Here is a 15,191-nt window from a genome sequence, read left to right on the forward strand (position 1 = left end):
GAGATCTGCTTGATGTCAGACTTCCTGGCCTGAGAGCCTAACTTGAAATCTAATAGATGTGTGAAGCTTGCAAAACGTTCATCTACTGATTCGTACACAACGTAGATGCAAACATGCATGCATGCATGTATGCCTCTGCATAGGTGGAAACATGCATAGGCACGAACAAAGCATTTATATAGGTCTGCACACATGTACACACAAATATGCATGCATTTATGTACGTCTTCACACACACACATACACACACACACATGCAACATACAACTTTGTTCTTGAATTTGTTTAATGTCCCCCCATTTTTTCCCTTCCTTCTTGTTATCTATTTTTCCTGAGTGTCTTTGGCTGACTTATTCACTGTGTAGCCCAGGTTGGCCTCAAACTTGTCAAGCTCCTCCTGCCTCTAACACCTGCATTCTGGTGTGTCAGCCGGGACTAGGTTGTGTATCTTTTTAAAGCCGCTTTAAAGCTTCTGGGAAGGAGATAGACTATAGATAAGGAAATAGAATAAAATACAGCATGTAGAAAAAAAAGATGTAGAGAAAATGTACCAAGTTGAGTTGGTTGATTTGACGGAGGGTGCTGGTGATTGAGTAGATGTAATATTAACTTTGCCTAAAATCACCTCTATTTTAGAAAACTCAGCTTTGAGGAAGGCCGTTTTCCTACCTTGTCTGGTAGAAGGAACATTCCTCATCCAGCAGGGTGGGGCAGGAGGATCTCCAGGTTTCATAGCAGCCCTATGGGTTGGATGGGAAAGCTGACCCTGTTACCAGGAGAGCACAGTTGACCCATCGGATCTAAAGATTCTGCATCTGTGGATTCAATTAATTCTGGGTTCAGCCAAACCGCAAATAAGAAACATTTGGAAAAAATTTCTGGAAAGTTACAAAATGCAAAGTTGAAATTTGCCTCAATGCAAACACCAGGTCCACACAGGCAGAGTGCTATGTGGTATTGCATCAGGTCCTGCAAGCAAGCAATATAGAGAGGCTATAAGGTGTATGGAGGGGGTCTGGAGTGGAGCCCAACTGTAGCATGCTGGGATCTGGGGATCAATTCTCAGCCTCCCCGCAAAATATACAGATGGATGTAGCAGGCAGTGTGCACATATGAATGCAAGGGATCTAGTTGTCTGTGGGGTTTTGGCATCCTAGGGATGTCCTAGAATGTTGCTCACAGATATCGAGGGAACACTTAACCCCATTTGTTTTTTCAACTGATTGAAAGGCGAGATGTGCGTGCCAAGAAGTGATTACATAGGGCATTCAGTGAGCTTCTCCTGTATCTGAACATGGCCCTTGCTCTGAGGAGCGTATACTTTGTACTGTGTGTGTGTGTGTGTGTGTGTGTGTGTGTGTGTGTGTGTCTGTGTGTGTCTGTGTTTGTGAGTGTATATGCAAGTAAACTGCGTGTGTCTCTGAGTGTGTATGTGTGTATGAATGTGTGTGTGAGGATATGTGTGGATATGTCTGTGACTGAGGATATGTGTGTGTGTGTGAGGATATGTGTGTATGTGTCGCTCAGAAGCTATTGCAGATGGTAGTACAATCCAAGATGGTGGCAGTCTCATGAGCTTGATGGGGAGGTGCTGTCTGAGAAAGCATTGAGGGAGAGGATTTCAGCGAGGGGCCACTGCCAGAGCAAGGAGCATGGCGTGGGCAGGAACAGGGTGAGTCAAAGGGGTAAGAGACCCACAGGATGGCCGTGGATGGCGACCGTGTCAGGGACAGAGGCTGTGATGGAGACTGGAGATGTCTGCTAGGGTCAGATCTAGCCAGGCTCTGGGGAGATGCTTGAGTCTGCCCTTCCTGGCAGATGTGCATGGGGATTGCAGCTGCAGATAAAGGGTATTCCAAGGTCTGCCTGGCTTCCTGGGAGCGTGGGATGGGGGAGAGGGAGGGAAGGGGGAGGCAGGCTTTAGCCACAGACAGGCCAGAATGCTTGCTGCTAACAAAGTGATATTTTTGTTGTTGCTGGGGGTAGTAGGGTGGAGTAGAGAGCACAGATTAGGGTGAAAAATTGGAATTGTCTTGATGGAGTGTTGGTTTAAATATTAAGGCAACTCCACGTAGTTAAAAGGGAGGTTTATTTTGTGGGGTAACTTACAAGTGAAGGGATAGGTTACAAGGTCTGGGAAAGGTGAAGCGCAGTCCAGAGGTGTTCTCTGGAGAACTCTGCTTGGTCTACCTCCAGCGTCCAGGGCCCAGGAACCAAGAGAGTCAGCCCATCCGGATCAGGTCTTCAAGGTCCTCTCTCGGCTCCACCTTTTAGGCTTGACAGTTACCGAAACCTCAATGGGGGTAGTACTTCAGGTCAAAGCTGGACCGACTACCCACTACAATGGAGTTTCTAAGGTAGCATTTGGCCAACGCCCTCATCAGTTGACACCATGTTCTAGACACTAGGTAGCTGTGGAACCCTGTCGTTACATAGACCGGTTCTTTGAGATGGTACCTGAGAAGTCCCCAGTGAGCAAGTGTGAAAAAAAAAAAAAGAATTCTGACAAAGGAACCTAGAAGCGTGTTTTAAAATACATCTATTTTAATTGCCATCTGGTAATGATATTGGCTTACGAGGTTCACAGGGGTAACTGCTGTATCTGATGATCATATCTCTGATATGTATGAAGCCAAGTTAAGCCAATCACAGTGTAGTTGCATCTGAAAAGTTTTGATCCTGGGCATAGGAAATATTCCATTTTGGAAGAAAAGTTCATTGCTTTAGGAGCCCAGAGTCCTGAGCCTTTTCCATATTGTTGCATGAATTTGATTGAACCTTGGACAACTAATTTCAGATGGAATCTTAGTGCTTTGTTGTGTGTGTGTGTGTGTGTGTGTGTGTGTGTGTGTGTGTGCAAAAGATGGGCGATAATAGTTCTAGAAAACCTCATGTCATCAAGGAAGCTGGGGCAAGAGCTCTCCAGGGAACCTATGAGCGGTAATAACATGTGCAAAGGCCCTGGGGTGAGGGGAAGCAGCCTGATGTAACAACTGAAAGATGGCCTGTTCAGCTGGAGATAGAGGACAAGACAGAGACGTCTCAGGGTCCTGTTGTGGGGGTCAGCCAGGCTCTTGAAGGGCTTGCTGGGGACTTTAAACTGTATTTGAAGTGCAAAGGAAGGCACCGGGGGATTTCAATCAAGGAGCCCTGTAAGGTTGGTAGACATTCTGTCTGTGCGTGATCTTCATAACAAAGTCTGCAGGTAATACAATCCCCTTTAAAAGCAGCACTGAGACTTAGGACAGCAGAGCAGTGTACCCAGGGGCACCTGCGGGCAACCAGTGGGGCCAGCGGACAAACTGAGCAGCCTGAGTTCATGGTCTTTGTCCTAAATATCAGCCTGCCTTAGTAATAATATTACAGCAAGCTCAGCTTCAAAATGTTTTAAACTCTTAAGATGAAAGATTGTCCTTAAATTACGGAGTGGAATTACACTGTAGAAACCTGAGTGGCTAGGAGTGAGCTGCTGGCTGTTTTGGAGAGGCCCGTCGTACATGGCCCCGTTCCAGCCTCTCCGAGGCCTGGCTGTCTACTGGGGCATCTCACAGCAGCTGGGAGCACAAAGAAAGGCTTGGCTCCTCTAGTTGGCCCTCTGACACCGCCATTGTCCATAAGGACTCATTGTCCTCGGAATGCGCCCCAGGTCTCAGGCACGCGGATTTGATAAATTGGATCTGAGTCGTTCATGCCCGGTTTCACGTGTCTGCTGTCCCATGCGAAGTTTTTCCCTGTTGGGCACTCAGCTGGCTTAAGTGCATTCCTAGACATTGTTGGAGAGATCGCTGTCTCCAGTGGGAACCCAGGAGGCTCAGTGCAGGGTTCAAGTGGGTGAGTACCTGCTCATGCGTTTCCCGTGGTGACGACCAATGTCTGTTCCTTCCTAGTTGACCATGTGGTTCCTGAGCCGGGGACAAGCCTCCTGGCTGCTTTCGATCAATGGAGGGAGTGGGCGGACAGCAAGTCCTGCTGTGACTATTCTCTGCACGTGGACATCACGGAGTGGCACAAGGGCATCCAGGAGGAGATGGAAGCTCTGGTGAAGGACCACGGTAGGTCTTGCAACTCCACTGGAGATGCTTTGTTTTGACTCAAAGCCTTCCTCGAGCAATCGATGGGAGGTTGTAGGCTACAGCTTATGCTGACTACAGGGGTCCTACCCCAGTGTGGGAGCAGAAGCCTATAGGAGTAAGACAGTGTGGCTTTGCCCTGGGGTGTCTTCTTGTGTAACAGCTTCCGACTGATCGCTGGCTTGAGGGATCTGGTCTCAAGGAGTGATTGGCCCTCCAAGGACCAGTGTGGCACTAGGTTTGTCTTTGAAGTTTTGGGGCAAGCATGTCATACAAACCTGTAAGAATGAGGCTCGCTGAGGAGGTTATGAGACTCTTCAAACCTGGGACAACCTGAAGGGTCTTTTCTGCTTCAGAGAATCCCAGGGATTGAGGAGGAAGGGTTCTCAGGCAGACCAGAGGTGTCTTCACTTACCTCTAGGTGCCCCAGGACTCTTGCCCACAGGAGACTTGGGGGGACTCAGTTGGTGGAGCTGAACCACATGGTTTTCCTGGGCCCCCTTCGGCTTGGCTGTGGAATAGGAGTCACTCTTTGGTATGGCGGGGTCTTGATTTGTGGGGAAGTAGTACTAACTTTTTTGTTCTTAGCAGTTCAGAGTCAGAAACAGTACGTGCTGTGAGTGAAAAGTGGAGGCAAATATCTAGTCGTGGAAGCTGATGAGAAAAGCACCCACAGATCCGGTATAAAAGGCTCTAGAATGGGAAGCCAGCTTGTCCATAGACTAGCTGTGCGATGTGGGGCAATTTATGAAACACTTGAATCTTAATAATTTGAAAATCTGCCCTGTGAATAATGGACTAAGATGTTCTTTAAGTTTCTTCCTAGCATGGAGGTAACCATCCCCCTCCCCCAACCCTGCAAACTCCTACTTTTTCTTTTTTGACACTCAAGAGCCATTTTAATAGAGTTTAAAAGAAAAAAAAAAAACCCAAGATAGGTGAGTTGCCTGGAGGGCGGAGGAAGAGAGAAGAGAGAAAGAGAAAAGATCATGCTGCTTGGGTTAAACTGGCATCATGGCAGCCACATGGCAGACAGGCAGCCATGGAGGGGGGTGTCGGGGTGAGGAGGGGGGAGCTGGAGAAGCAGCAAAGCTCAGAGTGTTAGAGAGAGCACGCTTTGAAAACAGGTAGAAAGAAGTGGAAAAGTTGACGTTTTTCTGAGTAATTCAGAAAATCGAGCAGATAGATGTGTGAAGCCTCATGGCTGTAGCCTTGAAACCTACTCCAGGAGGGAGCTGGAATTCTAGGATGGAAAGTTCGTGACCTTAGCTAAAGGGTAATTATTCCTCCCGTCTTTTTAGCATGGCTTAAGGTGAACCTGCCTTCCAGAGGGGCAGTCCCTTAGCCAGGTGATTCCCTCTTAGGAGAGGAGACAGTGATACATCTCCATCCAGAAGTAGATCTCATTTTTTCAGCTAGGAGGCAACAGCTTTCCTTAATGGCCATTCAATGCTACGGTAACTTTTTTCCCACCTCTGAAGAGGTAACCCTAAAATCATTTTGGAACCAGACTAGGGCCCAGAGCTTCCAAACACATTTCTGGCATTTCTAGCTTCTAGTTAGAACCGCTCTTGCTTCTTGAGGATAACCAGATGATGTTGGATTTTAACTTCTAATTCTTAGGGTCAGTCTATCCTAAATCAGTCTAGGCAGGTTACCATAGCAACTGTTGCCTGGCATGGAATGAAAAACTGGGATGCCCAGAGGCCTTTAGCTCAGGCAGCTTCCAGCATCCCCAGGTGGCTTGAATTAAGCTCTGAAGCTCTGAGGTTGTCAAGACAATTGTTTAGAATTGTGATGGTTCTTGGACAGGGATATTTGGTCTGGTGCCTCGGGAGGCAAGAATTCCAAGATGCTAGGATGGACAGCTGCTTGCCAAACTAATGGATTTTTTTCTCATTTAAAAAAAAAAAAATGCTTCTTCAAACCAGCCACAGCTTGCCAAAGAAAAGGCCATTTTCATAGTCAGAAGTTTGTAATTCATCTTCTTGTCAAAGTCAGAATAAATACTTATTTTGGGATAGGTTTTTTTTTGAAAAAAGGTGATAAATGATATGTATATACATATATATATATATATATATATATATATAAAACGTTAGAATTTTTTTAAGAAAATTATTCATTTATTTTATGTGTATGAGTGTTTTGCTTGCACATGTCTCTCTGCACTGTGTGGGTGCCTGGTGCATGCAGAAGCCAGAAGAGGCTATTAGGTCCACTGGGACTGGAGTTACAGACAGCTATGAGCCACCAGGTGGGTGCTGGAAACCAAACCTGAAGCCTTTAGAAAAGCAGCCAGTGTTCTTAACCTCTGAGCGATCTCTTCAGCCTAAGATGCACAGTTTGAATCACTTCTAAGTGTGCAGTGGAGTGGATTCGCTCAACTTACACCTTGGTTTGAATCCATCAGTGTGGGCCTCTGAGATGGGTCAACAGGTAAAGGCACTTGGCACCAAGCTTGATGACCTGAATTTGATTCCCAATGCATACATGGTGTAAGGAAAGAACTGACTCCCCACAAGTTGTCCTCTGACCTCTATGTGCATGCTGTGGCATAAGCGTGCGCGCACGCGCGCGCGTGTGCACACACACACACAACACACACACACACACACACACACACACACACACACACACACACACACACTGCAATAAAAACTCCCCAAACCATCACCACTATCCACCTCCACCTGCATGATCTTGATAAAATGAAAATCTGTCTCCATAATTCCCCCTCCCCTTCCTCCAGCCCGGGTAACCCCATTCTGCCCTCTGTGACACTGACTGCTCTGTGTCCCTCCTGCACATGGGGTGTTGCAGCACCTACCTTTTGTAACTGGGGTATTTCATTCAGTAGGATGGCTTCTGTGCTCGTCCTCATTGTCCCATGCAGCCACATTTCATTTGTAAGGCTAAATGGTGTTCCAGCTTACACAGAGACCTCATTTTGTGTGTGTGTTCATCCACTGATGTTCACCGGGCGTGGGATGGGGTGGGGCGGGTCGTTCCAGCTTCTGATTGTTGTGAGTTATGCTGCTATGTGAGTGCATTCACACTGCAGCTTTAAATTTTGCCAGACTTTCAATGTCCCCAAACAGGAAAATCATAAGAACTCCAAAACAATTTCCAGAAATCCTGTTCCAAGCTTCTTGTTTGCTTTGTCATTCTGTCTGTCTGTCTCTGTTGTGCTTTTTTCCTCTTTCACTCTGTGATGCTGAAGATTAAACCAGGGCTTCATCTATGCTAGTCCAGCCCTCTACTGCTGAGCTGTGTGCCAGCCCTTTGGAGTTTTGGTTTTTTGAGACAGGGTCTCTCTAACCTTCCAACGTTGCCTTGAACTCACTCTGAAGCTCACAGAGGTCTTGAAAGTGTGATCCCCCTGTTTCAGCTTTCCAAGTAGCTGGGATGACAGGCATGTGGCTGCACAGCTGTTTTGTTGTTCCCACGGCATCTCCACCTCTTTTTCTCTTCTTCTGCTTCCTCTACACGCCCCTCCTCCCACGCAGATATGCACGGGCTCACGCCCATGTGTGAACAGCACTGTCGCTGTCTTCTAGATTGTTTAGTTTAGGTGTATCTATTAAAACTCACATGTCTACCTCTCTTTGTCTGTCACTAGGTGTAAACTCCTTCCTCGTGTACATGGCTTTCAAAGATCGATTCCAGCTGACGGATTCCCAGGTAAGAAAGTCAGCCTTTCTGAGAAGGCTCCTGATGTTCTCTTTGGTCTGGTCACCGCTGCCATCTGGGGAAACATTCTTCCATGTGTATATAGCCTGCCCATAGATTAATGGGCCATGGCTGGCAGATTTGGTTTCTGATGGAATTGGCCTTTGATGGGGTCGTGCTCTGCCAGACTCTGGAATCCAACCTTGTAACCTCTACTCAGGATACCATGTGGCCTGGAGGTGGTATTGAGGGCCCCTCATCACACCTGTGCAGAGCTGTCCTCCTCTGCCTCTCACACCTCACTCCTGTCCTTTTGGTTGGGCTGTCTCTGTGAGTGGCAGAGTGGCCTGACGCAGTCCCCTTGAGAGTATGGCTAAGCCTGGCCTACCAGAGCAGCCTGGATGCCATTTCTCCCCCACCAAGGGGGTTTCCTTTGACCTGGAAGATTCAGGTTCTGGTCTCTGAGCTTGCCCTCTTCTTCTTCAGATCTATGAAGTGCTGAGCGTCATCCGGGATATTGGTGCCATAGCCCAAGTCCATGCAGAGAATGGTGACATCATTGCGGAGGTACGGGACTCTTCCTCTCACATCTTTTTTCATCCTGCAGAAAGCAAGCCCAAGAATGTAGGACAGCTTTAGGAGCTGAACACCGGTGTGGGAATCCAGAGGGCCTGGTGTTCTGGTACTGGGGCTCAGTCAGTGATCTCCTGCTAGTGTTCTTAGGGCATGTGGCTCGTTCCCATTCTAGAAAGGCCCTTTCCCTTGGCACAGCAATGCAGCTGTTCTGGATGCAGTCTAGGAACACCCTGGTTACACCTGGGCATCATCATATACTCTGCTGTGGGCCAGGAGTGTGTCTCTACTTGTAGCTTTCCCAGGGAAGGTTCTCAACCTTCCTAATGCTGTGACCCTTTAATACAGTTCCTCATATTGTGGTGACCCCAACAGTAAAATTATTTCATTGCTACTTCATAACTGTAATTTTGCCACTGTTATGAATCATAATGCAAATATCTGATGTGCAGGACATCCATTGACCCCCAAAAGGGTCAAGACCACTGGTTGAGAACCACTGCTCTAGTGGGAGCCGTCTTGCTCAAGTGGGACTGGGATTAGTGGAGTGACCCCTTTGTTTTTGAGGTCTGGGATGGCACTGTGGATCCAGCAGGGCCCACTGTACTTCTTGCTAGGGAACGTTTTGCCCTGGTCTCTAGCTGTCAGCCAACTGAAACCCACCTCCTCTGACCACTTGGCTTTTTCTGCACATTACAGGAACAGCAGAGGATCCTGGATCTGGGCATCACAGGCCCCGAGGGACATGTGCTGAGCCGACCAGAGGAGGTGAACATCTGAGAGTGGGATGTGTGACTTGGTATCTCTTGGACTCTGTGCAGAGCATAGACCCCCCCCCCCCCCCACACACACACCAAGTACCCATTAAAGGTGGGGCTATTTGGATGCACACTGGTCTTTCAAAGAAATGAGTGCATGTGTGCGCATGTGCATACCCACCAGCAATGCCGTCAGGCCCCCAAACATATGATGGAATCACAGAGCCCTTTTATATCTCTGAAACACACATGAGGAGCCCTTATCCAGTGCAGTACGCTCAGTGGGGACTCGTGGTCAGAACCAATTGAAAACTGTGAGCAGGATTAGCCCAGGCTGTAAAGCACAAAGTTACCACACTAGACAATGGAGTCTGTAAGTCAGAGGCTGCAGGTATCGTGTTGTGGGAGATGGAGTTTTTATCACTAGAGTTTTAACCTTGCATTACTTTACAGAGTGTCGTAGTTAGGGTCCTTATTGCTGTGAAGAGACACCATGAGCAAGGCAGCTTCTTATAAAGAAAACATTTGATTGGGGCTGGCTTGCTTACAGTTTCAGAGGTTCAATCCCTTATCATCATTGACAGGGAGCATGGCAGTGTGCAGGAAGTCAGCTGAAAGTCACACTGAGAGAAACTTGAACAAAAGAGACCTCAAAACCTGCTCCCACAGTGACACACTTCCTCCAACAAGGCCACACCTCCGAATAGTGCCACTCCCTTTGGGGACCGTTTTTCTTTCCAACCACCACACGGAGGCTGGTCCTTCAGTAAGGGTGAAGGTCGGTCTAACATCCATCTGACAACTCTGAGGGAAGAGGATGATGGGGGAGTTCTGCAAGGAACATTCTAGATGGTAAAGATGTGGTAGAGGTTAAGAGGAGACCCTCAGGGGCCTGGATGGATGGAGGCTCAACATTTAAGGTATCCCTTCCAGAAACAGACCAGACCAGAGGAGGATGTTTGGTAAGTGGTCTGTGAAGGAGCTGGGGCCACCAGATCCCAGAGCTTGCCAGAACAAAGCACGGAAGGAAACAGGAAGGATGCCCGTGGGTCTCCATGAAGGAGATAGCTATCAGGGAGCCCCCTGTTGTGGTTGAGCCTTTAAACAGAAAGCTTCAATCCATTCATCTGTGGCCCAGCATAGGGGGCCTGTCTTAGGCCATTGTCATACAGAATTGCAAAATACCCCGGGGCCGTGACAGACATCCCCCGAGGGCCAGCGGGTCTAGGAGCGTGGCATGGTGGGAGGAGGCTTTTCAGCTGATTTGGAGGTGCCCAACTTATGCCCGGCTCTGAGCCTGATGATGCCCTGAGTAACTTCACCCCGTGACAGTCCTGTGAGGTGAGGCCAGATATAGGGACTTTAGAGGTACGGATACTGGGGATGGCAGGAAGGAGGGAGGGAGGGAGTGGCAGAATAGTCAGGACTCCGGGCCCTCCACTCTTGCTGTTCCTTCGGGGGAGTGTTCAGTGTGCCAAGCTGAGTCCGTTGTGTGTTCAACTCTGAGGGGGCGGCGGGGAGAATCAAACACGGAGCCATTCTGAGTGGACTTGCAGTATATAGCCCACTTCGGAAGAAACCGCCAGCCGCACACAGGACACAACGTTAGATAACGATTTCACTTTCGTGCGGCGTCAGGATCTCTTCCATGGCAGGTGCCATGATGGCCAGCTTGCGTTTGAGCTTTACCGAACACCTTCCTGCCACCATATGCTTCTCTTTGCAGCCCACCAGGTGGCCAGCTCAGTGGGGTTGCCCCTGGTTTTTAGCTAAGAAGATGGAAAAGGAGAGACTTTTTAAGAATGCAGGACTCTAGGGATCGCCCGTCGGAGGCGGTTCAGTGTGACAAGCCCGTGAGCCTGGCCCCAGGTGGCAGTGAGCTGAGCCGGGGGAATGGGCCTCTCTGAGAGGGACTGTCAATGAGCTGGTGACAGAGAGGCAGACAGGAAGTGTCTATGTAGGCTAGAATGTGACTGGCTACCAGCGAGGGGCAGCTGTCAGAGCCTGGGGCCTGTGAAGAAGGTGGCCACTCAGATGTGTACAGTGAAGCCATCGCAGAGACGACACCTCCCCAGCTAGGCCTGATTTGTGCAGGTCGCCAAGGGGGGAGGGGCTGTCCAGAGACTGCGGTACCTGGACTCTGCTGTGGGTCCCTGGATAGGTCGTTTCCCTGTGGTGTTGGTGCAGGTCCATCTATGACATCACACAGATAACCTCCCAGATGTCTGAGATCCCTAGAAGGAGAAGAGGTTTTATTTTTAAGCTGTTATATATCCTTTCCAGAAGATGTAAAGAGACTTCCGTCAGGGCCCAGTGCACGTACAGCGGTATCTGCTGCGGCTCAGGGGCTGGAGTGTTTTGATGGGATGGTGGAGAGCGAGGTTTAAATACCCTCTTCTTCCAGAGAGCCAGCATTTTAGTTTGGCCTCTGTCCAATTTCAGGCCACTCTGTGGGGCCAGATGGAGTCTGAATTCCATTCACAGTGTGTATGCAAATCCAAACAGACCCCTGGGACCAGGATTTTTCTTCACTAGTTTTAGTGGAAGCCGGTCCCATTTGGCCTCTTAATTAGAGCCACTGTACACCCCACTTTACTGAGGGCAGGCCTGTAGACCCAGTCATTATTTATAGTGTCCCTGTCCCTTTGTGAAGGGTCTGTGCTGCGACATCAATAGGGCTGTTTCTGGCATCCCGGCAAAGTGTTGAGCATCTTGGAGTCCCCTTCATTCACACTTCACACTAGAGACATCTGAGCTGGCGGCCCCGCAGGAGGCTCCCGGGAGGGGAAGGAGGCCAGGGAGCCAGAGGGAGGCTCCCTTCAGACATCCCTGGAATGGGAAACATTTGAGTGTTGGGTGAGTGTTTTTGAAGCCGTGTGCTTTCCTGTAGATCTGTGGACTCTCTTCACATAGTTTCATGCCCAGAAGCTGAGTGTGAATGAGGCTTGGTCTCTCTCACTGGAATGAGCACTTAGAGCTGCGACAGACCCCAGCCCTGCATGCCCCAGTGGAAATAGGATTAGCCAAGTCAACTCAGGGAGGAGTGCAGCTCTCTCCTGGGAGAAGTGACAGCTTGGCCTTCAAAGTTACATTAATAAGATGAAACCATTCATTTGTGCAGCAATGAGTTTTGAGCGTCTAGTGGGTACCAGCTCTGCTTTGAGGATGTTAGGAGTGGGGCATGATGGGTAGAGAAAGAATAAGACCATCCCCACTTCTCACCTGCTAGAGTTTATACCACCATGTCTCCTTAGGTTTTGGCAGTGGCCTTTTGGGATCCGCTTTGAATAGGTTTCATTGGTCACAATGAACACACATTGTTGTACATAACGTATACCTCCATACAAGGCGGCTTTCCTGGTTGGGCGTTCAGCAGACATGACATGGGATCTGAAATTCCATTCCCTGAGGATCAGATATAAAGAGCCAGATGGTTGACTTGGGTGGCTCTTCATCTGTGCTGAAGGTCGTACCAGGCTGTGGCTGACCAGTCATGCTCTTGGAGAGCAGGCTGCTGCCTACTTCATTCCCGAGCCCTGTGAAGCTTGTTTTGTTTTGTGGGTGATGCTGGCTGGGCTCACAAGTTATCTGGCAGACTCGGCTCCAGAGTCACAAATATTGAATGTCCTCACTCAGGATCGTGAGAGCAGAGTGAATAGCCACATTGAGATCAGCCAGGGGCTGTGAATGTATGGTGCTTCTCCAACGTGAGCAAGTGAAATTGTTACCAGAGTTAGGGGCAAAGCCTGGGCGCTGGCTGCCCTAACAAGCTTGGCTTGACCGTCTTCTCAGTGGATGAGTTAGAGAAATAAGCTGTTGATGGGAAGCAGAGAAAGGAAGCAGTTCAGTGTAGTCACATAGGAAGAGGAACAGAGAGATCCGTAAGCTCATCTTCAGAGGCCTGACGAAGTTTCAGTTTAAGCAGTAGGCCGCTGGTCATGGTGGTACACTTAGTGGGCTATGATGAAGAGGCAAGGAGGCGGGATCAGGAGTTCCTGGCCAGCCTAGAACTTTAGTGGCGATACAGCTCAGCAGCTAAGAATGCACCCGAGCTCATACTGCTCTTGCAAGGGACCTGAATTTGGGTCTCAGCACCCACGTCAGGCAGCTCCCGACTGCCTGTACTTTGGGTAGATCTAAAGCCTCCGGTCTCCACAGGCACCAGAACTCATGTACACAGACCTACACACAGATGGACACATAGTTAAAAAAAAAAAAATAACAGCTTTTAAATAGAAGACAAGAAGTATGCATAGCCAGGCAGTCCCGATCGTGGTATGGTCCCTCCCAACCATCGTTGTCTTGGCTGCGGCGTCCTGGAAGGTGTTCTGTCAAGTCAGAACTGTATGAACTGTCTTCCCTGGGGACAAGTTCCTCTTCTGGCAGGCGCCCAGCTTCAGCCTTTTCCTTCTCCCGTCATAAAATTTCTCAGGAAATTCTAATTTCTTAGGGACCATTGTTTCAGTAGTTTGAAAACTAAAGGGAGTGACCCAAGTATCTCTTCAGAATTCCTTGTTTCCTGCCAATAATCCCGCAGGGTGGTTACAACCCACATGGCTAGGTTCTCTTCCAGAGTTACTAGTGTGAGTCTAGGCGGGGCCTGAGGATCTATGTCCTGGGTGCCACTTGGGAAAGAACCTTGCGGGAACGCATCTGTCTCTGTGGGTGAGTGAGGACAAAGGTGGGCCGGCGGGTGGGCTGGGTTTTCATGCTTGTCTGTCTGTCCTCCTGTAGGTCGAGGCTGAAGCTGTTAACCGCTCGGTCACCATTGCCAATCAGACCAACTGCCCCCTGTATGTCACCAAAGTGATGAGCAAGAGCGCGGCTGACGTCATCGCCCAGGCACGGAAGAAGGGTGAGCTGTGTGGGCCTTGCGGACATACTGTGGGCAGGTGGAAGGAAGGAGCCTGCGCACTGAGGACTCTCTTTTTTCCGACCCCCATGCCAACTGGGCCACTTTGATCACGTCCCAACATTAACCTAATTGTAGCCCAGCAGAGCGGGGAGCTCTAGTTTCCTCTCTTTGTTCCATGTCCGTGGCCTTGTTTGTATCTAGTTAAAGCCAAGGCCATGTGGGCAGGGAGCCCCCCCTCTCTATAAGTTGATTTTTCAACATGGTCCTGTGTAAACAGACTAGTTACACACATTAAAGCGTCAACCAGCGAGGCAGTTCCACGTAGTTTATCTGAGAGTCAAAAGGGGTTTCTTTGGGGGCGTCTTACAACCAGCCAAGGGATCGGTTACAGAATCCAGGAGAGTTGAGGTGCAGTCCAAGGCAGCTAGCTCTCTGGAGAACTCTGACTTGGTCTGCAATCCAGCATCCAGGATCACAAGGTGGCCAAGAGAGCGAGCACGTACGCATCTCGGGTCTTAAGGGGTCCCCGTCTCAGCCACGACCCGGGTGGGGGCAGGTACCTGCTGCCTTCTAGGCGCAGTGCTTCAGGGGTGAAGCACAGACAACCACCCCTACAATACATAGGTTATATCACTTTTCACTGGCTACAGATCCCCTCTGGGAAATGCTATTGTACAAAATGTGTCTTCCCTACATCTTGGGGGGCGGGTGGTTTCTACTAGGGGACAGTCAGTCTTGTGCGGGACACATATGTTTAGCCACCTCAAGTTACTCCCTGCCAGTGTACTGTGGATGCCTTCTGAGTGAAGCTGAGACAAGTCCTGGAAACTAATCTACTAAGTGTAGCTTCCAGCACTTTCCCTCGGGGATGTTCCGTGGAGCACCTTGTACATTATGAATAAGCAGCTCCCTTGTCAGCTGCAGAGTCTGGCTAACCACACCACATGCTTTATGCTTAGGAGTTAGCCCAGCATATAGAGCTGGCAAGCAGGGCACAGACTGATGGGAACCTTAGCCTGATGCGAAGTGAACATTGCCAAAGGGATTCCTATCTCCCTTCTTGTGTATCTTTCCAGCTCGCGTATCTCCATTTATCTCTCTTTTCCATCCTCGCTGGTGCTCCCCTCCCCCTCTGCCTCTGCCTCTGTCTGGTTTGGTCTGTACAGCTGTTCCCACTTCACTGTGTGATCCACATGGATCAGTAGGGGCTGTGGGATGTTTTCAGTGGTGGGTGACTGGGTACAAGCTCTGGAAGGAATTGCT

At 49.3% G+C, this 15,191-nt stretch overlaps 1 protein-coding gene across 2 annotated transcripts in view; it reads left to right on the forward strand.

The window, feature by feature from the left end:
* Nucleotides 1-15,191, forward strand: part of Dpysl2 (dihydropyrimidinase like 2) — a 103,756-nt gene that overhangs the window by 70,146 nt on the left and 18,419 nt on the right. For both annotated transcript variants that reach the window (XM_052732873.1, XM_052732874.1), the window contains exons 4-8: nucleotides 3,888-4,052; nucleotides 7,693-7,754; nucleotides 8,229-8,309; nucleotides 9,015-9,083; nucleotides 13,808-13,928. In XM_052732873.1, coding sequence (XP_052588833.1) covers nucleotides 3,888-4,052; nucleotides 7,693-7,754; nucleotides 8,229-8,309; nucleotides 9,015-9,083; nucleotides 13,808-13,928 — 498 coding nt within the window. The remainder of the gene's footprint in view (nucleotides 1-3,887; nucleotides 4,053-7,692; nucleotides 7,755-8,228; nucleotides 8,310-9,014; nucleotides 9,084-13,807; nucleotides 13,929-15,191) is intronic.

Source organism: Peromyscus californicus, unplaced genomic scaffold (assembly GCF_007827085.1).
Source record: "Peromyscus californicus insignis strain IS unplaced genomic scaffold, ASM782708v3 Scaffold_12__1_contigs__length_115047231, whole genome shotgun sequence".
In the NCBI taxonomy this organism is placed as follows: domain Eukaryota; kingdom Metazoa; phylum Chordata; class Mammalia; order Rodentia; family Cricetidae; genus Peromyscus; species Peromyscus californicus.